This window comes from Zootoca vivipara, chromosome 8 (assembly GCF_965207765.1).
Source record: "Zootoca vivipara chromosome 8, rZooViv2.hap1.1, whole genome shotgun sequence".
Taxonomy (NCBI): Eukaryota; Metazoa; Chordata; class Lepidosauria; order Squamata; family Lacertidae; genus Zootoca; species Zootoca vivipara.
In genome coordinates this window covers 46723507-46748745 of record NC_142591.1, presented here as the reverse complement: position 1 = coordinate 46748745, position 25239 = coordinate 46723507, and the positions used below count along the sequence as shown (strand labels likewise).

At 39.8% G+C, this 25239-nt stretch overlaps 2 protein-coding genes and 1 long non-coding RNA gene across 8 annotated transcripts in view; 1 reads left to right on the top strand and 2 right to left on the bottom strand.

Moving 5' to 3' along the window:
* Positions 1–3726, bottom strand: part of LOC118090013 (uncharacterized) — a 20779-nt gene extending 17053 nt beyond the window's left edge. For both annotated transcript variants that reach the window (XR_015951466.1, XR_015951465.1), the window contains exon 1: positions 3589–3726. This is a non-coding gene — a long non-coding RNA (uncharacterized LOC118090013). The remainder of the gene's footprint in view (positions 1–3588) is intronic.
* Positions 3490–19636, top strand: B4GALT6 (beta-1,4-galactosyltransferase 6). Of its 5 annotated transcripts, none has more exons than XM_088675435.1 (9): positions 3490–3620; positions 7976–8092; positions 9639–9752; positions 11193–11317; positions 11630–11746; positions 12757–12944; positions 14466–14588; positions 15956–16057; positions 16809–19636. In XM_088675435.1, the coding sequence occupies exons 2-9, from the start codon at positions 7993–7995 to the stop codon at positions 16954–16956; spliced, it is 1017 nt and encodes a 338-aa protein (XP_088531561.1). In that variant the 5' UTR covers positions 3490–3620; positions 7976–7992; the 3' UTR covers positions 16957–19636. The 5 variants fall into 5 exon arrangements, 4 of the variants coding, with proteins under 4 accessions (XP_088531561.1, XP_034981173.2, XP_088531559.1 ...); XR_015951464.1 differs by lacking the exon at positions 3490–3620 and adding an exon at positions 3744–4018 and having other exon boundaries at positions 15503–16057; positions 16809–16855; XM_035125282.3 differs by lacking the exon at positions 3490–3620 and adding an exon at positions 3744–4018.
* Positions 17755–25239, bottom strand: TTR (transthyretin). The gene is made up of 4 exons (XM_088675436.1): positions 25136–25239; positions 23708–23853; positions 22828–22963; positions 17755–21559 (listed from the first exon to the last, which is right to left on the bottom strand). The coding sequence occupies exons 1-4, from the start codon at positions 25202–25204 to the stop codon at positions 21452–21454; spliced, it is 459 nt and encodes a 152-aa protein (XP_088531562.1). The 5' UTR covers positions 25205–25239; the 3' UTR covers positions 17755–21451.

The window sequence follows — 25239 nt, the reverse complement described above, 5'->3', positions numbered from 1 at the left end:
CTATTGTGGCCACTTCACCTAAGATTAATTTCCTTCAGTGAAGACACTTCTATGTAGGAAACTGCAGGAATCGTAGGTGAAGATTGATCACAGGTGACAAATCCATGTGCATCTATTTCATTATACACACTGTGCTATGTGTGTGGTAAAATACCTGCCAGATATTTAATGCAGGGTGAAGCAGACCCCAGCCTTCTAGTGCTCCGAGGAGCACAAAATGCTATTAATAGAAACACTGCTTCTGAATAGATGTGGATAAAAGCTGAATGAATTGGCTACCAGGAAAGGCCTTGCCTCTTTCATGTTAAGGAAGGTTGTATTTTCTCTCCTCCCACTCGCGAATTTAAAGGTTGCCTTCCGGTTCTTGCATTACTTTTATCTACAACGTGTACTGGAGGAACATTTCAGGCAGGCACGTGGAGCCACCTGTCACTCGTGTCGGACTGTGGTTGCTGAGTGAACGTCACAGCCTATGAAGTCAAGGCACATGCTCACCTCAACCTACATTTCTCCTCATGGATAATTAATAAGTGTTCTTAGTAGAAAAAAAGTTATTTATACCCTGCATCTCACTTGCATGTCAGTGAAATCTCACGTGTAGGCAATTATGGGATACTGTCATGAGCACCCAGAGATGTCTGCTCTCAGTGGAAATAAAAGCCTTCAGGAATTTGCTTTCTTTTTTTAGCACTCCGCTAGGGACTAGCTGATGATATCCAATTGCAAAGCTCACGTGGCGTTGGGAAGTACGAAGGATGTTGCAGATGAGAAACTTTAGAGCCGTGTTTAGAATAAATGAGTGCATCTTGTCTGATGGTTCTCTTTCCAGGTTTTCAAGGAATAGGTTGTATATAGGGCTGATGTGGCCTCAGTGGCTAGAAATGTCCTTTACCAGCTGTGCCTGGTATGACAGCTGCAACTGTTCCTGGACTGAGAGAGCTTGACCGCAGTAGTTCAGGTACTGCTGACTTCAATGCCATTGCCATTATCAGAGAACAAGGGAGGTGTTTATGGTGAGTCCTGGCACCTCTTTAAAAAAAGGGGGTGGTGGAGGAAAAATGGCACTGCGCATTACCATCCCTTTTGAACATAGCTGTCAAGTTCTCCCTTTTTAAAAGGGAAGTTCCCTTAGGCTGAATAGGCTTCCTCGCGAGAAAAGGGAAAAGTTGACAGCTATGCTTTTGAATGAACTTACAGGGCCTTACAAAAGTGAGTGCTGCCATACACAGATCCCAATAGATAAAACCTCTGATTCCTTCAATGAAAAACAGATCCCCCTGCTCAAAATTCCAGAATGTCTATTATCTCCTCTTAGTGCAGAGTAACCAGAGGACCTAGGATTGCAGAACTGTCTGTGTCAGTTTCTATCTCCCTCCTGTCCTGTCGCATCATTTCTTACGGTTGCATTTCTTATTAGCAGCACAAGATTAAGGAGGGCTGCATATTACAAAAATGATTATCAAACTATATGGATCTGATCTTCATTTGTACGTGCTGACAATAATATTGCTTTGATAAATGCAGATCACTGCAAGTTTTCAAAGGTAAAACAAAACATATTGTTATTTATAAAACTTTGGAGTACACTACAGTATGTTAAAATGGTGACATCTAGTGGTAGTATAAAATATTAGCAATGCTTCCAAACCTAGCTGCCCAGTTTCTGTGATGTTTCAGTCTGTTCTTCCCTCTCCTAATTAGAAAAGGTAGATTGATCAGATTGACATCTTAAAAACTGCTTACCCCTCTTCAAGTATTCAAAATGGGGTTAATTAAACACATGACAGGAAAGCAGTGGGAATGAGCGAGTTAATTCTTGTCTAGTATTAGGGGTAGGGTTGCCAGACTCCATAGAGGACAGGGCTTCAGTGCCTTTAATTGCCCTACTCTCTTTTGAGTCTGGAAACCATAAAGAGAAACCAGCAGACCCTTTGCTTGGAAATTAAACAAAGGGTCTGCTGGTTTCTCTTTAAGGTTTCCAGACTCAAAAGAGAGCAGGGCAATTAAAGGCACAGAAGTCCTGTCCTCTATTTAGTCTGGCAACCCTAGTTAGGGGCCTGTCTTCAGTGGGGAAACTTTTCTATCTGTGGGGGCTCCATACACATTTTTTGTTGTTGATTATAGTTATGCTTAGGCATTCACCTGCACACATATGGTGTTACAATAGAAATGAGAGCAAAGGCACTCATGCAAGTCCTATCTCCAACATCCTTGGGCACACAAAGTGCTTGTCAGGCCTTTGTGTATTTACCACTAAGATATGAAAAGGGGTTTGAATCTGTTGAATCTCCCTGAAATCAAAACCCTGATAGCACAGGGTCACTTCTTATGGGAAAAGTAAAAAAAAAGTATGACAAGTGGGGTGCCACAGGGTTCTGTCCTGCACCCACTGTTGTTCAGCTTCTTTATAAATGAAATAATTGAAGGGATGTTCATCAAATTTGCAGGTGACAGCAAACTGGAAGGGGTAGCTAATACCTTTTGAAGACAGAAATAGGATTCAAGGTGACATTAGCAGACTGGAGAAGTGAGTCAAAAGTAACCAAATGAATTTCAATATGGACAAATACAAGGTTCGGCACTTAGGCTGGAAAAATCAGCGGCAAAAATATAAGATGGGGGAAATCTGGCTTGCCAGTGGTATATGTGAAAACCTTCTGGTTTTCCATTGCATCCTCGCCAGTCAGTGAGCTTTGCATACTCATGCATACTGAGTAGGCCTATGCTTAGTCCTCACCTTCTAAGGTTTTCTTTTCCCCATTCCTTTTTTTTAAAGTTGCTTTTAGTGCCTCTGCAAAATCTTGTGCCGGGACCTGCTTCCAGGCTCCCCACAGGCATCTGGTTCGCCAATGTGAGAACGGGATGCTGGACTAAGGGCTGATCCAAGCAGAGCTCTCCCTTCGTCCCCGGTTCCGCATTAGCCCGGGTAGCGGGCCGGCGCGCGCTTCCTTCCTCGCTTCCAACCCGCGTGAGCGGCGCGCGCTCCTCCCCATCACCCCCGCCGCCCCCCGCGCGACACGGAGTTCTGCAGTTCCCCTTCGTCACGCCGTGGAGCTCCCCCCCCCGCGCGCCCCCGCCCCGCACTTTCCCTCCACCGCCGCAGTCCGAGAGAGACCTGCTCGTGGGAGGAGGAGGCGGGCGGGCCTCGGGAAAAGGGCAAGAGCAACAAGCCGAGCGGAGAGAAAGCGGCTAGGGATGCCCGTACGGCAACCTCTCCCAGCCTGCGGCAGGATGGTGAGGCGGGCAGCGTCGGCCAAGGAACCAGCAGCGGGGGCTTCCGGTGGGCTGAGAGGACCCAAACGGCAGCAGCTTCCCCTCGGGAGGTGTTACTGAAACAGCCCTCCTTCCCGCCCCACAGGGGGAGCGCCAAGTTCTGACTACAGGGAGGTGGGGGCGGCCTAAAGGGACCCAACGACACCCCCTCCCCACTTCTCTCGGCGTCTCTCACCTGCGCCATGAAGCACCGCCCCTTCACGGCTGTGGGCGCTCGCCCTTTCCCTTGACGCCTCCCCTTGGGGTGGCGCGCGCTGCCCCCCTTCCCGCCTTCCGCGGCGTTCTATGCCCCCCCCCGCCGCCGCCGCGCCGGACCTTCGAATGCCGGACCTCCTCTCCGTCCCCAGGTTGGCCCATCCTATGTGGGATAACCTCGCCCCGCTGACCATGCCTGGGAGTCCGTCCCCGCTGATGGGGCTTCCTGCTCTCCTGAGGCCTCGCTCTTGGCTTCGTGGTCTGTCTTAGCAGCTGGTTTGGCTTGGCATCCAGTCCGTGGGCAGCCTGTTTTTTATTTATTTTTTTATTTTTGTGGGGGTGGGGTTTGCACCTTCAAGCCTGGGAAGCGCAGCCGCCACTTGCAGCCGGGGGGAGGGAGGGGGGTGGCCTGCCTCTCTGCCCCGGAATAGGAGGATGTCTCTTTTCACGAAGGCACTGAGAGTCTCCAACCGCTCGATCTTCGTCTTCCTCTTCTTCTTTTCCTTCTCCTCCTCTTGCCTGTATTTCATTTATGTGGCTCCCGGAATAGGTAAGAAGGGATCCCCGGCTTGCGTTTTTTCAAGGTCGGTGGGTGGGATTAAAGGGCATGTCTTTCCAAAACGGTTCCAAGGATTCCCTAGGGACTTGGTTCATTCATACATGTTGCACATCGTTTTGTTTTTGTTTTCTCTCCTCACATGCGATGATTTGGAGCTGAACTGGATGTTCTCCATTGAAAAAACATTGTGTTTGAAATTGTACTAGGAGCCGATGATCAAAAAGTCTATGTTGTTTGATCCTGTGGTGGCTGATCTCACACTTGCAAGTCATTATTACCTGATGCTGCAGGTATTGAGTGAGAAGTGCACAAGTGTGAACTCATGAATTGACTTGTTACACTCATGCAGTTTCATTGTGTTGGATGAATGACAAAGCATACGGTGGTCAAACATACCTGTGTGTACACAGTCAATAAATGCGTTTTGGAAGTACATATGTTTTCAAAGGGATGGATTGTTCTTGTCCTTATGTTGTGAGAGATGCACACTTGTCTGTAATGATAACATGCTATTACAGGAGTTGGGCTTTTAACAAAAGAAAATACCAGTTTTACCTGCATTCCGTTTGGTTATTCTTGCTGGTGATGAAATCAGATCCTATCTTCTGCTCATTATCACACTTGAATATGTAAGACTTGGGAGTGTGTTGGACAGTGCTTGTGACATAGTTTCTAATGAGAACAGCCCATGCAAATATGCTGAGAGAGCTTTGGATAATTTTACATTTTATTACTATAAAGCCTGAATGCTTCTCAGCCTTTCCACACAAATACTCTATAGCAGTCATTTAAAAACAATTCCTCCTACCAAAAATATTGTGGCCACACCTACTACATTAATCCACTTGTAGATGATTTGAAAACTTCACTTGGTCCAAATTGCAACAGCAAGATTACTGGGTGGGGTTCCATTTAGATCTCACATAACTCCTGTTTTAAAACAGCTGCACTGGTTGCCATTTCACTTCTGGGCTCAATTCAAGGTACAGTCGTACCTTGGTTGTTGAATGCCTTGGAACTCATACATTTCGACTCCTGAATGATCGAAAACCGGAAGTGAGTGTTGTGGTTTTGGGAAGCTGAACGTTCAGCACGGCTTCTGATTGGTCTGCAGCCAATCAGAAGCCACGCCTTGGTTTTTGAATGGTTCTGGGAGTCAAACGGACTCCTGGAATGCATTCTGCTCGAGAACCAAGGTACGACGGTACTCTCATTAGTTCCTAAATTCCTAAATCAGGGACGGTGCATCCTGTTTCACTACTTGAGGTGAAATGGGAAGTACCACTTCGCCTTGCTGCTGCTGCTGCTCCTGGCACCACCTACCTGGCACCTGCTGCCCTATCTGCTCTGCTGCCACCATGCGCCCTGCCTCATCTGCCACGGGCGGAGAAATGGCACTGCCATCAGTGCCAATTTGGGACAAGATCACAATAATTTTGGGAAAGATCTTGCCCAAAATGGCTTCAATTTCCCCCCAATTCAGCACCGATGGTGGAAGTGGCAGGGCAGGGAGTGCTGCCTGGGAAGCTTCTGCCGCCTGAAGCAGTGGCTTCACCTGCCCTGCCTGGGCCAGCTCTGCCCTAAATGACTTGGGCACCAAATATCTGAAAGATCACATCCTTCCCTACAGACCCCCTTCAGGTGTTAAGATCAGGTGAGGGGCCATATTGGTTCTGGGTGTAGTATCCCAAGAGAGGACATTCTCTGTAGCAGCGCCTAAGTTGTGGAACTGTCCACAGAGGTGCATCCAGCATCTTGTATAGCTTTTGATGAGTGCTGAAGGCAAACCTGTTTAACATGGCTTTTGACATATTAGATGAGGGTCTTTTTAAAGAGGGGGTGCACCACTCTCTCCTTAAAGGGAATTGCTTTCTCTCCCTTCTCCAATGAAGTACAGTATTTGTCACTCCCTGGATCCACCCTGTCAATCCCCTAAGGCAGTGGTGGCCAAACTTGGGTGTCCAGCTGTTTTGGGACTACCATTCCCAGCATCCCTGACCACTGGTCCTGTTAGCTAGGGATGATGGGAGTTGTAGTTCAAAAACAGCTGGACACCCAAGTTTGGCCAACACTGCCCTAAGGCTAGCTCTAAGAAGCTAAGATGGGCCACCTTCTTGCAGTACAGTAATCTAAACTGATCCAGCCATAGATGGAACTGACAGTGCTCTAGATGCCTCCATTGGACTGGCTCCAACTCTGACATTCAGGTTTTAACTCTAGTCACCAATCCTCCTGTGTCATCACAGATAGGTACCTAAAATACCAAGGTGATCAACATGCCAAACAGTAATGGCAAGGGCATTCACGAGAGATTGTTTTGGTGGTTCTATTTCTCATCATTCTACAGTGAGACAAGAGCCTTGAAAGGGGCACCAGCCATGTCAATCAGAAAATCCCCCAGGGCACTCAGGAATCCATCTGGTTTCATTGGACTCTGAGGGTGAACTAACCCTTGTGGAGTGGAGTTACTACATTTAGCCCAACTAGAGAATGATCCACCCATGACAACAGACTTACAGCAAGCCCCCAACCTGCTCTGTGGCAAGGCTAGGTTGAGAGTATGTCCACCCACATTTGTTGGACCACTGATGCAGTGAGACAGCCCCATGGTTGTCACAGAGGCCATGTTGTCCTTAGCTGGACCATTTGAAGCAGCCTTAGCCTGAATATTAAGTTTCCCACCACCCACCACAAAAGGGTTCCGCAGCACCACATGTCAGACAAGCGCTGCCAGTTCAGTTAGGAAGGTTGAAGAACAGTGGGGTGGATGGCATACAAAAAATACCCCCTCTCTCTGGCCGAACACCACAAATTAGACTACAGACCTGCAGTAGAGGATAACAAACGTCAGGAGAACATCCACTAGTTGACACTAACAAAAATTAAAAAATGGACATAAACTACCTTCAAATAGAAGTGATTACTTCAGACCTAAATTTGTTTCCAATTTGAATCCAGACCTAAATTTGTTTCCATGTTTACATTCAGGATAATAATGATGGATTACAGGAGATCTAAAATGACATGGACCAAACTTACACATGTCCAACTAGTTTATGTGATATTTTGCATTCTTGATACTAGCATTGACATTTCAGCTAGCCGAAAACACAGTTTGAGTTCTTCTTACAATTTATGTTACAACAAAGGCTGCTTTGGGTAAATAATATTTTTATGTACAGTTGGGCCTGATTCATATCCAGCTTTGCATGGTTGTCCTGTGGCATGCCAGTAGCCACATAAATCAAGCAACAATATGTTTTTTCTCTTGGGAAGAGATAATGCATAAGAAGAAATCATGACAGTGGGTTGGCAAACTTATTATGCAGGTTTCCTATAAGCATCTGGTTGACCACTGTGAGAGCAGGATGCCAGACTAGATGGACCCTTTGGCCTGATCCAGCAGGCTCTTTTCATATTCTCATGCTTCCTCATTATAATGCCACTGTTGTATTATGATACAGGGGCATGCAGAAGCACATCTGATGGTATGACTCTCTTCTCTTCTTGCATATATATTATTTGACAGAATGTGCCAGCATTGTCAATGCTGGCTGCATCCATCACTTGTTAAAACAGAGAGATGCTAGGTGTCAGGCTTATAAGTAATTCCTCCTTCTTCCTCCCTCCCTTTGCATAAAGTAAGTTCAAAAAATATATTACCATGTTCTCATATTTAATTGATTTTTCAGAGTTAGTGAAGAAAAAGACAGGTACTCTACACTGAATATTGAACTTTGTACATTTCACTTCCAACTGTTATTGAGGTCCCACAGCTTTTTCTTCTTTTTTTGTCAGTGCTTTAATTTATATTTGGCAATGTTTATATATATTATTATATTATATTATTATATTTGTCAATCATATAATTGTGCAATAATGAGTAACATTTATAGTTTCAGTTTCAAATTGAAGCCAATTTGGAATGATTTTTTTGTCTCTCAACAGCAAATACGTATCTATTTATGGTTCAAGCACGAGGTATAATGCTGAAAGAAAATGTGAAAACAATAGGGCATATGATCAGGCTATACACTAATAAAAATGCTACTTTAAATGGCACAGGTAAGAACGTTATGCTTTTCATTTTTTATCTTATAACATTTTCATAACCATCTGTTGAGTGAACCGTGGATTACAATGCATTCGTTTATTGTAAAAATTTCTAAAATGCCCTTGAAATAGATCCTAGGATAGTGTACAATATGATTGGAATAAGACTAGAATAAGAGCAGCAAGAATAAAACCCAATAAATGCAAAACATAAAAGAATACATACTAAACAGCAGCAGCTGAAAACAAATAAAAACAAACTAAAGACAAATCTGGCACCAAAAACATTGTAATGTCAGAAACAGATGATTAATAGAAAGGAAATTGTTGATGGGAGCTAGACGTTTTGATTCCAGCACACTAATTTGACTGCAGGTTTGTTTCTGGGCTGAATTCAAGGAACCTTAAAGTGGTTTGGGGTCTGGGAAATCTAAGGACTGCCTCGTTCTGTCTGTTACTCCCAGCATTCACCAATCATCATCTGAGGCTCTGCTACAGATCTCCTGAAGTTGTGAAGCACAGCTGATGGCAAACTGGGCTAGGGTATTCTACTTTGTGCATCAGGCCATATCACTTTATCACATATCAGGCAGTTGTTTGAACATGATTGTTCAAAAAGGACTTGGCTGATTATTATTTTGTTCTGCCTGGCTGTTCTGAAATTATTATTGTGCTGTGGGCTTTTGCGGGTGGGGATTGTTTTTCACTTGGGGATTGTTTTATATCTTAGAATCTTAGAGCCATAGAATTGTAGCATTGGGACAGCCCTTCAGATATTTGAAGATGGCTAACCGTACTCAGCCCTCTCAACCATTTCCCTTAAGCCTTATTTTCCAGACACTTAACCATTTTGGTTGCCATCCTTTGTGCACATTCCAGCTTGTTGATATTATTTTTAAACTGTGGTGCCCATAACTGGACAAAGTATTCCAGGTGGGGTCTGGCCAAGGCAGAACAGAGTGGTACTATTACTTCTCCTGATCTGGACACAATACTTCTGTTGATGCAGACTGGAATTGCATTAGCTTTTTTATATTTTTGCTGTCTCATGTTAAGCTTGTGGTCTACTAAGATCCCCAGATCCTTTCCACTTGTATTGTAGTCAAGCCAGATGTCCCTGATCCTATATTTGTGCATTTTATTATTCCTGTCTGAGTGTGGAACTTTACATTTGTCCCCATTGAAATTCATTTTGTTAGCTTGTGCCTAGTTCTCCAACCTGCTAAAGTCAGTAATAATATTTTATTAATCCTAATTCTGTGTTCTGCAGTATTAGCTACCCCTACCAGTTTGGTGTCATCGGTGTCAAATTTCCTTCATCCGAGTCATTTATAAAGATGTTGAACAACATTGGGCTCAGGACATAAGCCTTTACCACTCCACTGGCATTCTTGAAATACTGTTTTTTTTTTGTATCTTTCTGAGTTCCTCAGAAAGTATGTGAGAGAGATGTTTTAAAATTACATAATATCCAGATGGCACTGCTACCTTATAAACATAGAAACAATTGTTTTTTTTCTTTGTATTTTAAATTGAAATTGTATTTCTTTCTATGAAGATTACTCTGAAGGCAACAATTCAAGTGATAACCTTGCACAAACTGTGATGTACCTTCCAGAAAATTTCACTTATTCTCCTAGCCAACCTTGTCCAGAAAAGTTGCCCTACATGAGTAAGTTCACCTTGACATATAATCTGTTTTACTACAAACTGCTTTGAAATACAGTGGTACCTTGTACAGGTTACAGAATCTTTGGGTTACGGCCGCAGCAAACCCGGAAGTGGGTTTACCGCTCATGTGTGCGCAGAAGGGCTCTGCGCCTTTCATGGATGCGCAGAAGCACTTTGCAGCTCCATGTGCGTGCGCAGAAGAGGTCCTCTGGATACTAAATTTTCAGGATACGTCTGGGCCTCCAGAACAGATCCCATTCGTAACCAGAGGTACCACTGTAGTCTCTTTCAAGAAAGTGTATTAAAATTATTTCCTAGATGAGTATGGATATAATTTATATTAAAACTATTTCTTAGATGAATATGGATATATGTAATTTATATAACTAGAATCCTCAAAGTAGAAGAAAAAAACAGGTTGGATTTCATATATAAGACGTCCCCATGTATAACACCCCCCCTATTTTTGGGGACCCCAAATTTGGAAAATGGGCATATGCACTATCCGTGTATAAGACACCCCCAGATTTTTAACCTTATTTTAAGTTTTAAAAAACCCTAGTATTATACATGGAAAAGTACAGTATTTATTTGTAATACTGAAAACTGCTTAGTAGAAAAATAAGTTTTGGAAGTTCATACCACAGTTCAGAGCTGGCTATGAGAATGGATTTTTTGAAAGCAGTGCTTCCGGGTGCAGTGTTCCTTTCAGTTTAAGAGGATTCTGTCATTTTGCAGGAGAGAACTTTTACCCATTGCTGCAATTAACCACAATTTATCTTATTTATTAATAAAAATATTTATAAACCAGTATTCATGAAAACTATCAGAGTGGTTTACAACAGTTATACGTACAGAAGGCCATACAATGAAAACCATATGCATTTTTTATAAAAAAAAATCATAAACCAGCTAATTATTATGGAAATTGCCTGATGGAATAGAAAAGTTTTCAGCCCACCTTTCAAAATTGAAGCATTCTGAAATAGAATGATCTTGTTGCATCTCTGTTGGAAGAGTGTTCCACAAGACTGGGCCAATGACACTAATAGCTTGAAGTCAAATGGGGACTGCAAAGAAAGATCCCTGCTATAAGGGGATTGCAGTTGGTGGCAATAAGCTTTTGGGAGCTCTGGGGTGGATCCGGTTCTAGCAGGTCTTGCATTTGGTGCCAACATTAGAAACGTCAAAGAAAAATAAGGAGTGCTCTTAAAGGCTCCCAGTTGTTCCTTTTTTAAGCTGCATTTTTCCTTTTGTAGCTGCCTTTTTACCTGCCCCACACTTAATTTTGACCCGTATTTCAGAGGTTCCCCATGCCTGACCTATGGAGTTTACATAGTTTAGTTTTATCACAGTAGTGTTCTATTTTAAGTGATAATTATGAATAACTTCAGGCTGGTTTTTAAATTCACATCAACACTTCATTCTTTTCACAACCTAGGAGGCTTTATTGATGTCAATATGAGTGAAATTGGTTTGGATGAAATTCAGAAGGTATTTTCAAAAGATTTAGATATTGAACCAGGTGGTCATTGGAGGCCCAAGGACTGTAAACCACGGTGGAAGGTGAGGTGAAGGTGAAGATGATATTTTCTTAACATCTAAAAATACTTATTAAATGTTTCAGTCTGTGTGCAGCATGATCTTATAAACTAGGTGATTTTCTCAAAGTCTTGGCATGGTTTTTCTTTTGCAATACTGGAACACATCTTTAGAATGATATAGAACATATATGTTATGTACCATATATGTATAATGTATGTTTTTAAGACCATAAGCTGACATTGAACTGTAGTTTAAAAGTAATACTGTATGTATGATAGATGCAGGGTAACAAATACACACATACTCATACACACATACTCATTGTATTTGAAGGTTGCAATACTCATTCCTTTTCGGAATCGCCATGAACATCTTCCAATATTTTTCCGACACCTGATACCAGTGTTACAAAACCAAAGGCTGGAATTTGCTTTTTATGTTGTTGAACAGGTGAGCTGCTTTATATTTGTTTTAGAATGAATTCAAATATATTATTGTAAATAATGCAGTGTATCTATGTCGATCATGGTTTCCAAGGTGGAATCTACACACATATAAACAACACCAGGAAAATGCTTTTTTAATAAACATTTTGAAAAATACATTGAATTTTGCATAGCTCACTGTCACCATCTAGTGCCAGATTTTTAAATTGCACTTTACAACACATTTAAAACGTTTATTTGCAGCTGTGTAGCTGAGTCCCAAGAAATATTACTCTTGCAAGGTTTGGGCAAAATTCATTAAAATGTTTCCCTTAATCAGGTGAATTAAAAACTAATTCTTTTGCATCAAAAGATTTTATCTTAGTTTATATAATTTTAACTGGGGGATTGCATATCTGGTTTTGTGGGTTGTTCCAAATCAGCTGTGATCACTCAGTCAGTAGAGCATGAGGCTCTCTCAGGGTCATGGGTTCGAGATCCACATTGGCCAAAAGATTCCTGTATTGCAGTGGGGTTAGACTAGATGACCCTCGTGGTCCCTTTCAACTCTACAATTTTATGATTATATCATACTATGACTTTAACAACGTTTCTACTGCTCTGCTGTTAGAAGGAATGTAGCCAGGGGTGCCAACTTGATTAAAATATTGGCGCGGGGGGCCCAGGTAAGCCCCGCCCTACACAATCAATCACATGACATGTCACACACACACCATTCAAATGGCAATGCCCACCAACCTTTTTTTGGGTGGGAGGGCTGGCCTTCTCAAATATTTTATGCCAGGGGGACGTTTGCTATGAAGTAGCAAACATTATATATTAAGAAAACTTTTTATGTTAAAGTTTTGTATATAGCTAGCTTATGTCAATAGTCAATCCTTTTATGTCAGTTCTTATTTAACACAGTTACAGCACTATCCTAACCATATTGCCTAGAAGTGCCATAGAATTCAAAGGGGCTTACTCCCTGGTAAGGATTACAGCCTTAACCTCTTTTTATTTTTTCTTATTAAGACTGGAACACAGCCATTTAACCGAGCAATGCTCTTCAACATTGGTTTTAAAGAAGCCATGAAGGATGGTGACTGGGACTGTGTAATTTTTCATGATGTGGATCACTTACCTGAAAACGATCGAAATTATTATGGATGTGGTGAGATGCCACGACATTTCGCTGCAAAGCTGGACAAATATATGTACATGTAAGTAATGAATTTAGTTAATTTGTGATTGCAGAAAATTCATTTTGAATCTCTATAGTTATAACCAATGTTTACAATTAGACAAAGTTTTGCCATTAGGAAACTTTGACAAACACTGGAAAATAAATATTTAAGTCAGTCATTCCTCCTGTCCCATGAGTACAGGTTAAATTTAGTACTACTAGACATTCCTTGAAACAGTATAAAACAGAAAAGTTAGTATTTGTGTATAACAAAAGTTAAGCAGTTCATGCAGATGGATTAAAAGGTTCATGCATTCCGTATAACTTCCATATATGGCTATGGGTTTTTAAGTTTTGGCATAGAATTTGATAATTATAAATATAGATATGGCAGTGAAAAAGTTTTGGACTGTAACTACTTTGAGCTACATCTCATATCTCAAAAGTTCAGCATTAACTTGCAAATTTGAAGGTTTTAAAACACTTTTAATTGACAAAATATGTACAGTTTTATTACCTAGCCCTTCTACTGAGGCAGTTTCCTTTCTATGAAACTGGGCTTTCGAAGAAGTTTCCTTGTTAGCCTTATTGACATGTATTGCATTGGCATAGCTATGTAGTTACGTTGTTGTGCAAATAGGCTGAAAGTCACTGCCTATCATTCTTTGAAAAACAACCCTCCCTTAGTAAAACTTGCTTACTAGATGAAATCACAAAAAATTATCTATTCTCAGTGATGTATGCACTTCTGACTACATTTCTCCCTTACCTTAACACCTGTTCCCGTGGCTTAATCTTGCAATGGCCACGGCAGATTTAGTTTCTAGCTTCTAAAGCTCCTGGTCTTTGTGATTCAGCTGCCCATTTACTCTGTGTCTTTTATTCCTATGGCTCTCAGTCAACATTTCCCCTCACACCTTGCATATGTTTATTGCTCAGTTGCTTTATATCATACCTTCTGCTTTATATCACACCTCCTTGCTCTTCTTTTCTTGCATTTGCAGATAGTCACTGCTTTTGTCTAGAACAAACACAGCATCAAAATATTATGGTTGGGGTCTATAGGTGCACACCCAATATGATTTTTGCCTCCTCCCCTATGCATTGTAAAGTAAATTCTCATGCCATACCACAACCTGCTTTTGAAAGTCTCTTTATTTCTGTTTTAAATACATTATTTTGTGAATGGGGGCTGCTCCTAAAAGATCATTTGGTTTCATGGAGCTAGCTGTGCCATCCTATGAATCCCAGCCCATATTTCCAAAGCTTTATTTTACACTTGTATGCCTAAATCTAACCTCCCGACTATGCGGTTAATGCTTTCCTTGTGTGATTTCTATGAGATGGTGTGTTTGTAGGAACAGCTGTATAGAAATACACTTGGCTTCTGCGTTTATTGAATTGATTTAACAAAATTGTGAAGGCTTTGATTTTAAAAGGTGTATTCATTTCTTCAAAAAGGTTAATTGTTTGTCAAATGTGGAAAGTTGTAGGAAGAAATAATTATTTTTACCTAAATGCACTAAAAAAAATGAAATTTGTCTGCTGTCATTTTCAGTCTGCCATACAATGAGTTCTTTGGTGGTGTAAGTGGACTAACAATAGAACAATTCAAAAAAATCAATGGATTTCCAAATGCTTTCTGGGGATGGGGTGGAGAAGATGATGATCTCTGGAATAGGTGAGTGTTTATACAATGTATAGGTTGATCGCCTAAATGGAAGTGACATTATCTTCTGGCATTGAGATAGAAGATTTGTTCAGATGTGCAGGTGCCTATTAGACACTTGTAAATTAGTATCTAACAGTCATTTAACATATTCTACCGTAATTCCTACCACTTTAATGGCACATCAAAGCATTTTCTATTAAGTTATTTGTTAATACCGTAAAATTTATATGCTGCCCTTTCATTATAAAGCAGGCATCCCCAAACTGCGGCCCTCCAGATGTTTTGGTCTACAACTCCCAAGAGCCAGTGTGGTGTAGTGGTTAAGAGCGGTAGACTCGTAATCTGGTGAACCGGGTTTGCGTCTCTGCTCCTCCACATGCAGCTGTTGGGTGACCTTGGGCTAGTCACACTTCTCTGAAGTCTCTCAGCCCCACTCACCTCACAGAGTGTTTGTTGTGGGGGAGGAAGGGAAAGGAGAATTTTAGCCGCTTTGAGACTTCTTAGGGTAGTGATAAAGCGGGATATTAAATCCAAACCTCCTCCTCCTCCTCTTCCTCCTCCTCCTCCACATCTGGAGGGCTGAAGTTTGGGGATGCCTGTTATAAAGCAATCTGAGGATGGGTCACAACACACAACATTCTACATATAAGGCATCCTATTAGGCAGTCCAGATGGTAGTCTCTTTTAAAAAACTTCAAAGAAACATAACTAGGATAATGATAAGTTTTAAAAGTGAAATAAACTCAGAATATGTTTGGGAGAATTTTCTTTAGCTAATCAGTAGGCTATAAACAAAAGAAATGTCTCCCCTGCTCGTGTTTTGAAAAGTGTGACTGGATCTGACTGATGGAACTGATGCCAGCATGTTGGAAAACTCTTCCATTCTTTTGAGTGTTCCTGCTATTTCACTATTTTTTTTTTAGTTTGCAGTTGCAGTCAATTGGAAGATGCGTGTTTTTAAAGACTCTTGCCTATGTTTCTCTCATGACATTTCCTCTTTAGTAGGTTGTCTAAAAACATTTACCTGTATGTGAATTTCAGTATAATCTGAGGGTGTATAAGTAAATCAAAGTTTATTACCCTTCCCTAACAGCTTAAAAATAAATAAAACTAAAGACATATATGTTCTGTATAGGTCAGAGACAAATAGACATGTTGCAGGATGAATCTTGCACATTCAGATGTTTTGCATAGCTGACCAGATAAGCTATGTTCAGTTTAAAAACGTCTGACTGTGGTGGATATCTCAAAGATATCTTGCATCCACAAGATTTAGCCCCATTTGTGCAAATTGTACGTAGGATTGCAACCACAGTCAAAATGGCTTTACAAATCTTAAGTGTTTTTTTTACATATGTTAACTATTTCAATTGTAGAGTTCACTATGTAGGATACAACGTATCAAGACCAGAAGGAGAGCTAGGGAAGTATAAGTCTATTCCTCATCATCACCGAGGAGAAGTTCAGTTCTTAGGACGGTAAGAAAAAAAATGGCTTAGTATCAAAATGCTCACAGGAGATTTTGTTTTCAACATATTATGCTGTTAGCTGCAAACATAACAGTTGTAACTATTCATCACATGCAAAACATGTCTCAAGTTTATCATTGTGGAATATATACCATTGTTATTCCCAGTGTGATGAACATATGATTTAGAACCCTGAATGATCACAGTTCTAATTCCTGTGGTGATCTTTCATGAGAAGAAGAGGAGCTCCTCTTCACATGAGTGGAACTCAAACTCACTCATGTCAGCACAATAAAGATAGCATGACAGGCCCTCCCCTGCTCTTGGGTGTGTGGACAAATATCGAAGTGGGGTTTACATCTTGAGTAACACCATGGTTGATCCAGGATTTGAATTGAGTGGTTCTGATGTCAAAATAAGCACTAAATAGCATTAGCTTATTTTGTGTTTGCATATTTCCAGCCATAGGCCACTAGCCTATATCTGGAAGTAAGCCCCATTGAATTCAAGAGGACTTACTTCCTAATAGAGATGTATAGGGTTGCACTGTTGAAGCTGATGCACTGGGTAAGTAATAGCATGCTACATAACCTTTAAGGTACTGTTCATGTATTGTCAAAGTTTCTTTATTTTGAATATGCTTACATTTGATAAACAATTATCTGCTTGTTTAAAGGCTGAAAATCACTTTCAAATTGTAGCCAATTAAACACGACTTTCCATAGCTTTTAGCAATGCTCCTTACTTTTGCTCTCCACAGGTATAAACTATTAAGATATTCCCGAGAGCGTCAGTACATTGATGGGTTGAATAATCTGCTATATACACCTACTATTTTAGTCAGCAAATTGTATACAAATGTAACAGTAAACCTTATTCCAGAACTAGCTCCTGTCCAAGATTATTAATGGAACAGCAGAATAAATGGATCAAATATTTGAAAACATTGATTTGAAACCGCAAGTTAAATACATCAAATCAGATATTTCTGAAGACTTAACAAAAGAAGTCAAATGATTGTATGTATGACTATGTGCCAGTTTGTGAAAAGAAACCCTAGTGGCTGCTACTTAAAATGTTTACTTCATGAAACCAACACTATTCAAACCTTGTTTGGGCACGTTTTTCACAACAGAAACCACTCGTCTCAACTGTAATTAACAGTCGTGTTGCTTGTTTAGAAGCCAAGAAAAATCATTTTCACCCAGGAAATATGCTTTCAAGAAATCACAGTTAAAATGAACTTTTTAATATTTTTCATGTTATGTAAATATCTTTTAAATTAACATGCTTTTGAACATGGCAGCATTCAAGAGTTCTGTATGTGCTTGAGAATACTTGTGTTCAGTCTCTTGGATTTTGTTTATTGGCATGAAATAACATGGAAACAGTTTGATTGGTTTACAATGAAGGACCAATTTGCTACTTAGGGTTGTAAACTATTTTGAGCTCCAATATACCTATATACGTGATTTTACCACTATTTTTTCTGTGAATAATCTTTAATTTTTTTATTCTATTTATTACTTAGGCAATGCCACGATTCCCTGATTATGCTTGAAATAATATTGTTTATGCATATTGCATGTACATTATGGGAATCCATCAAGGATGTTATTGTGTGCCAATAGTGTTGGTATCAGATTTATGCCCAGTCAGTCTATTTATTAAGATATTGCTGCTTGTAGATTTCTTTTTAAAACAACTCCTTCCCTCCTAAATGGAAAGTCCAGATATATGTGCTCATTAGAAGATTAATGAGTGATAATAGGAGGGGAATGATGGCAGAAAGACTTAATATGAACAGAAGGAGATTTTCAGAACATTTGCCATTGGTTCAAATTTATTTACATTAAAGTTGCTGGAGCTGGAGTTACCCCAAGGGGGAATGTTTTGAAGATTTCTCACATAATAATTGGCATTAGTGTCAAAAGCTTCTCTTTTTAAAGTTCTGTGAATTTTCGGCAACAACCTAAGACTCTTTCCTTCATGACCTCTAGAAAGAATGAGCATTCTCTATTTTCTCTAATTTCACCAGTTTTTGTGGAATGGGTGAAGATCACCATATTATAAACGCTATTATTTAGTATAGTCTTATATTAGTGCAGTTAATACCATGTGAAATTACTTCCTTAGAGCCTCAGCATATTTTTATTATTATTATATGCTGTTCATAGTTCAACTGTGGCACTTGCTCTCATGGGAGGCAATGATGTCCACCAACTTAGATGGCTTTAAAAGAGGATTAAACAAAAGTATGGAGGAGAGGGCTGTCAATGGCTACTAGTCATGATGGTTATGCTCAGCATCCACAGGTGGTGGCAGCAGCGTACTGATTGCCAGCTGCTGGAAACTACAGGAGGGGAGAGTGCTTTTGTGCTTGAATTCCGAAAAACATCTGGTTGGCCTCTCTGAGAGCAGGAAACTGAACCAGATGGGCCATTGGCCTGATCCAGCAGGCTTTTCTTATGTCATGCCCTTTTGTTATGTAGACGTTGCAAGAGACACCTGTCATTCTAAATAGTATGCAAAATTCAACTAGGCATTTTACACAGTTAAATATGAAGAGTTCTTGCTGAAAAAGCAATGATGTCAGGAAGACATGATGTAAATTGGGCATTTAAAAGAGTATTTAAATTTCATCTAGATCTCTACATTGGGTGTTCTTCTTCCCCTAACCCCCAATTCATTAGTGGACTTTTACGAAGTTAAACATGCCACACGTTTACCAGATTTAATATGACCACATTATTTGAATGCAAATGCTCAACTTTAAAATGTCAGCTTGTTGCATAACTTTTATATAGGTATATATTTATATATATATATTATGCCTTCATTTTTAATCTATCAAAAATAATAATCCAAGAGACATTGTACACTATTTCCTGCTTGAACACACCATTCTAGAGCAGAGCAGATCTTAATATGCCATGTGCCTTTAAAGTAGCATAAGACTGGAGCTGGAAGCCATTCATATTCTTTATCCATGGCCTATTGTAAAACCCCTAAAAAGTTGAATTTGGTTTCTGGTTTCCAGTAGTCGACAATTAAGAGTTCCCAATAGTTGACAATTAAAAATACCTATAATTGGAAATATGATTTTTAAGACTATAAAGAGAAATTATAATTAAACGAAGTAATGATAATCACATCACTTTGAAGTCTGCTGAGAATACTAACTTTACCCCACCCTACTTGGTCCTTTAATATTTGGGGCTAAAATGAGAGGTAATTGATATATGAATAATAAAACATACTTTCCCCCTTGGATCTCTGGGCCTATTTTGGAATCTTGTTAAAGAGTTGAGCTTGTATTTTTTCATGTAAACTATGTGAATTGTTTAAAAAAATGTACTTGCAGCATATCAGAGGGAACTGTACTTAACATTATTTTACTGTTCCAGCTGTGAGATGCTCATTTAATGCACTGAAAACTAATGTTGTAAATTGTAAAGAATCATGCTATGACATTTTATTTTGCACATTAAAATGTTTGTACTTTTAAAATACAGTCTCTTGAAATGTAGTGTGCTAAAAACTGACGTACTGTTACTTTTACTAATAGAGCTTTTATTTTGTTTGAAATAGTTTTGAAATAGTGTATTCCTTCAATTTCTTTTCTTTTAAAGCACAGGTTTTAGGAGAGCTCCGCCTCATTATATTCTACAATGTTTAAATGAAAAGAGGTTTCAATCTTTTGTTATTATTTTTCCTTAGAGTGGAATCCGACTAAGCCATAGTCAGAGTAGATCCACTGAAACATGTGTTCTTATGTGAGTCATTTTTACCTTAAGTCTCTTGATTTCTAACAGTCAGTGCAAGCAACAACACTTACGGTAGTGCCTGGTTTTAGAAACATGCCCTTAATTACCCAATATACAATTCAGCTCATTGTTCATGCAATTCCTCTGTGCATGCATGCCTAGCTATCTTCAAGTTCCTGAAGGTGCTTTTCAGATTAGCTTTTCCTAAACTACTGGTAGTTTTATCACTGATTTTACATGGGGATACAGTGGTACCATGGGTTTAGAACGGCTTAGTTTATGAACAACTTGGAAATAGAATGCTGCAAACCCGGAAGTAGGTGTTTCGGTTTGTGAACTTTGCCTTGGAAGCTGAACGTGTTCCGCTTCCTGCTGAGTGTGTTCCGTTTGTAGATTGAGTCCCCTGCTGCTAATCAGAGGCTTCCTGTTGAGTCTGTCAGCTGTTGAGTCCCGAGCACCCACGCAACACATAGGTGATATTTGGAGCTTTTGTTTTTGCTATATTTTGTGTTTTTGCGTGGCTTTTTTGTTTTTTTGACTATGACTTGTTGTTTGTGCACATCAGTGCACACAAGAAAAATAATAATACTGTCTTATTTATTTTATAGTACAGTGGTACCTTGGGTTACTGATGCTCCAGGTTACAGACACTTCAGGTTACAGACTCCGCTAACCCAGAAATAGTACCTCAGGTTAAGAACTTTGCTTCAGGATGAGAACAGAAATTGTGCGGCAACGGCACAGCGGCAGTGGGAGGCCCCATTAGCTAAAGTGGTGCTTCAGGTTAAGAACAGTTTCAGGTTAAGAATGGACCTCCAGAACGAATTACCGTAAGTTCTTAACCCGAGCTACCACTGTACAGTACATTGATTATTGCTTTCATTTTATGGATCAATGGTCCCATTAGTAAAATTCATGTTAAATTGATGTTTTAGGGGGTGTCTTTTAAAATTTGAATGGATTAATCCATTTTGCATTCCTTTCTATGGGAAAGTGCTCCTTGGTTTTGGAACAGACTTCTGGAACGGATTAAATTTGGGAACCAACGTACCACTGTAATGGCTTGGACCCTACATTTTTGCTCCTTTCATGGAAGGCGAGTTACACTCCTAGTGGAAAGTATTTTAAGAACACATTCCATTCTCACGTGTGTGCATGTGCGTGTGTGTGGATGGATGCATGTGCGCACGCACATCACTAATAGCACTGAGATCTTCAGTATGACGTCTCCTTCCTTGCCACTTCCCTCTGCCTTAAGTGTGACTTATGTGCCAATGGAAGCATTTCTCCAGGCTTCCTGGAGACTTGCAACATGTGAGTGAGCATAGGTGTGCCAGCAGCCAGATGTGCAATGGGTATAGTCTAGATCCTATAAAAATTGAGAAAGGACTGTGGGTGCCTCCTGAGGTTTTTCAAACAAAACCGGATCTTGCTTTGTAACACAGAAAATGACACTGAAACTATTTAGAGGAGAAATATTTATTGATGCATTAAAAAAAAAAGTTTTAGCCGAGATGTTAATGCTAGATGCTACTTTAGCAAACAAGCCATGGGTTATACAAATTAACTGCGACCTCTAATATAATCCTACAAAAGTGGAATAGTAGAGAGAATGTTGTGAGAATAAAGTATGGTGTCATTCCTTTGGGTCGCTGACAACAGCTGTGGTTGAATAAGAATAGGGACTAAGAAGAGCAGCAATGGTGTAATGACGATGACCAGAATCGTTAGCAGCAAAAACCACCTGCAAGAGGAAAATACTTAAGTTGGTCATACAGTGCTTTTTTCTGTAAAAACCTGTATTAAAAATATCAATTCATCATAAGTTGCCTACAAACTATCCAAGTGCTCTGATTTGTCTAGTATCCTTGGACAGGCCAATTCATTTCAATAGAAGGAATACATCTGTGTACAAAAAAATAAAATAAAGATTGACTTCATCTGTTAAAATGAATGGCAATGACTTTGCAATTTGGGAATCATTATGTGCACATACTTGTGAAATAATCATTGGGTAGGGACAGCTTTGTTTAGATTTCAGTTAAGAAGTTAATAAAAATGCTGGAAGACATTCAGGTGTGATACGGTGACTCCATAAGCATGCTAAATTTGATTGCAAATTTTACAGTGACTTTTTAGTGCTGAGAATCATTTTGTAATTTCTCTTGTCATTGATTGAAGATATGCTTTTATGTGGTTAGTTAATTAAAACCACTGACTGCATTGCACAAAAAACAAGTTTTAAGGAGTGCCCAGCTTTAACCAATATACATACTGTTTCTTTCTAAAGATGCATGTGAAATTAGAGAGGCACTAAAAATATTTATGCTGGTTAACAAGAAGCACCGTAGAATCTTAGAGCTGGAAGGGACCCAAGGGTCATTTAGTCTAAGCCCCTGCAATGCAGGAATATTATGCAATGCAAGAATATTATGACTTGGGGGCTTTCCTAATGTTTTGCACTTTGAGAACCAGCAGAAAAATTGATTTGGCAGAATCCACTTGTTAAGTCATGATGGCCTATTTTGTCTACACTTTTCAGGCACTGAGCCCTTCCTTATGCATGTGTGAGAAAGTTAAGGTAAGCCTGTAAGCTTACAATGTCTAACCAACAAAATTGGATTGTAACATTGTTTTAATTTTAAAAAAAAGTTTGTTCACTGTTTAAGGAAAGTATACTTGTAGTTCAGCTGGAGGTTGATGTATACAAATGCAAGATTTATTGGCTTTGTACAGGGTGAAGTTCTGATAGATTTGAGGGCAGATTTGGATGTGGGTTTTTTAGGGGATCGGACACTTAAAATGCAGCCACTCCTGTAGTCTTCACATACTGAAACCTTTAGCTTGCATCCTCCTCTCTCCCCACTCCTGCTGCATAGTTGATAGCAGTAATTACCCAATCAGTTGGTCCCATGATAATATTTGACCCCCAAAACTTACTATATTGTGGGATTTAGAAAACTCTGCCAGTAGTTTGCATTGGGGGGGTGGGGGGGTGACCCAAATACTCACATCAGCATATTCATGAAATGGAGTAACGCCAGCTGCCTTCCAGTATGTATTGGTGTCAAACTGGACCTTGTACAAGCCTTCTGTAAATTGTTCATCTGTTGTAAGCTCATGGATTTCCCCAAATTCATTTGTTTCCCTGTAATACAGGTGCATAAAAGTAGTAAGGATGGTATCTTTCTATATACTTTTTTTTCTGATACAAGAAGTGGGTTGGGGCTGTTATAGAGCACCAAATTTTCTCAACAAGACTTCTGTGAAGTCATGTATAAGACAGCTTTAAGTTGCAATTCAAAGTTCACTTGGAAATTCATTCAGTTTCATTTCAGAACTAGCCAGATGTCAGGGATATGTGCAGTACCGGCACCTTTTTTTACTAGAAGAAAAGCACTGCATCTCCCTCTTATCAGCTGACAAGGCTCTAGAGTGGGTGAGCAGTTTGCAGCCCTGTCTCCATACGTAGCTTCCTGTGAGGATATTGAAAATGTTAGTTTTGATTCTTTTTAAGAGAGCAAATATCTAGTCTCCATATCTGCAGAGACATATGGTTTTAAAATGCAGACTATAGTACTGTACTGTACTAGTCATGTTCCTAGGAAGGTGTTCTGTGGTAGGTCATGTAACAAATACACTCCTATCACATGTTCACTTTACAAATACAGTATGGGTGTGATGGTGCTCCCACAGTGATAAGACAGTAAGTTGTTCCTGTTGCTGTGAGTAAACATATATTACTGGTATCTGTATAAACCATTGGAAATAACAGTGAGGCTTGGAACAGAAACTTGGTTGGTGATAGTGTTGTGGATTCACATGATTTGGAGGTGCCATCTCAGCAAGGCTGACTTGCTCCTCAAGGCACTTTGCATGCAGGGCAACTTACCCAGTAGCAAACTCCTTCCAGGTGCCATCTTCAGCTCTTTTGGACACTTTTACCAGTAGGCTGGTAGCTGGTCTTCCTTTAACTGCATCCAGGACTTTCACCATAAGAGGACACTTTGAGTCAATGGAGCCATGGGAAACCTTGACCTGGCAGGAGAAAATATCTATCAGAGTGTCTGTGGTCCATAGCCTATTTCATGGGCGTAAAGAACACATTACAAATTATTCAACAGCCTTTACACATCCAAGAGTTGTCAAACAAACAAACAAACAAACAAACAAACAAAAACTAACTTGGGTTAGGAGTTACTGCAAACATCATTTATATACACATAGACATGGGATGCAGCTTTGAGAAATGGTGTGTTAAGAGTATTTAAAAGCAAGCACAAAAGAAAATGTTGTGCCAGTTCAAGCTTTGCTTTTAATAGATAGATACTCCTCCCTCCACACTTTACTCTGATTTAAAGGTTCAGTGGGTCTATCTGTGACAATTATTAATGAATTTTCAGCTAGCACAACAATATTCTTGAAGTTGACATACATTTGAGCATTGCACTATTAATGTTTAATTATTAACTGTAGTCAATTGAGAATCAAACTTTACAACTCACTGTAAATAAAAGTATAAATGATTTTCGTTTTACAGAGTAAGAAGATGAGCTGCAAATAATTATCAGATTTGCCACTGTCACAAACTGCCTTGAGGCATTTGCTGTATATGGTAACATATTGCATGTTTTTAAATAATGACAAAAATAATGAATAGTGTAGTAAAATAGAACAGACCTCTTACACACTTACCTGTGAGTAAATCCCCTTGAACTCAATGGGACTTACTTCCAAGTAGACATGTATGAACAGAATTGCACCAACAGTTGCTTAAAAACCAGTAACCTTGTAAGATTTTATGGTAACATACATTTAGAATATGCATATATGAAGAACAAATAGAGAGCTTTTTTAAAAAAATAATAATGACAAACTTAACCAACAGATCTAATTTTCTAACTATAAATGGCAGGTGCTAACATTTTCTGCATTGTATAGTAAGAAACCTTGGGATTTATGGGTACATTTCCTCCAAACAACTGATATCTTGAAAGGTGAAATGGTCTGCAATTCCTAAGAGATAGCCATGTATCACACTGTGGCAGGCATGTGACAATATCTTGGACTACTATTTTAATTTCTTCAGCATGGTTAAATTACCAGTTGTCAGCAGTTTGGTACATATTATTTCACAAATAGAATGTGTCTCCAGCAACCTGAAAGCCATTCTAAAGTACCTTGGTAAACGATTCAGCCATCAAAAGATATGGACAGTTCACTATGGATCAGCCATGTAGTACAAATTTGGTAATAAGCTTGCAAGAAGATTGTACTCCCTCCCCCCGAGAAACTGCTGTACCACTAATGCAATACTTACCAGTGGCGTAGCTTCAGTGATGTACACCATTGCAGCCAAGCAAACGAGAAGCAGAGAGGAGGCGGCCATGGTGTTATATGTGTGTGTGCAATCAGCAAAACCCT

Excerpts from the sequence above, each read along its gene's own strand:
- B4GALT6 (XM_035125282.3), top strand. The coding sequence starts at position 3,904 with ATGTCTCTTTTCACGAAGGCACTGAGAGTCTCCAACCGCTCGATCTTC. Across the intron at positions 4,019-7,975 it reads TTATGTGGCTCCCGGAATAG|CAAATACGTATCTATTTATG; the intron begins GTAAGAAGGGAT and ends GTCTCTCAACAG. Across the intron at positions 11,747-12,756 it reads CTTTTTATGTTGTTGAACAG|ACTGGAACACAGCCATTTAA; the intron begins GTGAGCTGCTTT and ends TTTCTTATTAAG.
- TTR (XM_088675436.1), bottom strand. The coding sequence starts at position 25,204 with ATGGCCGCCTCCTCTCTGCTTCTCGTTTGCTTGGCTGCAATGGTGTAC. Across the intron at positions 23,854-25,135 it reads TCACTGAAGCTACGCCACTG|GTCAAGGTTTCCCATGGCTC; the intron begins GTAAGTATTGCA and ends TTCTCCTGCCAG. Across the intron at positions 22,964-23,707 it reads TGGAAGGAGTTTGCTACTGG|GGAAACAAATGAATTTGGGG; the intron begins GTAAGTTGCCCT and ends CCTGTATTACAG.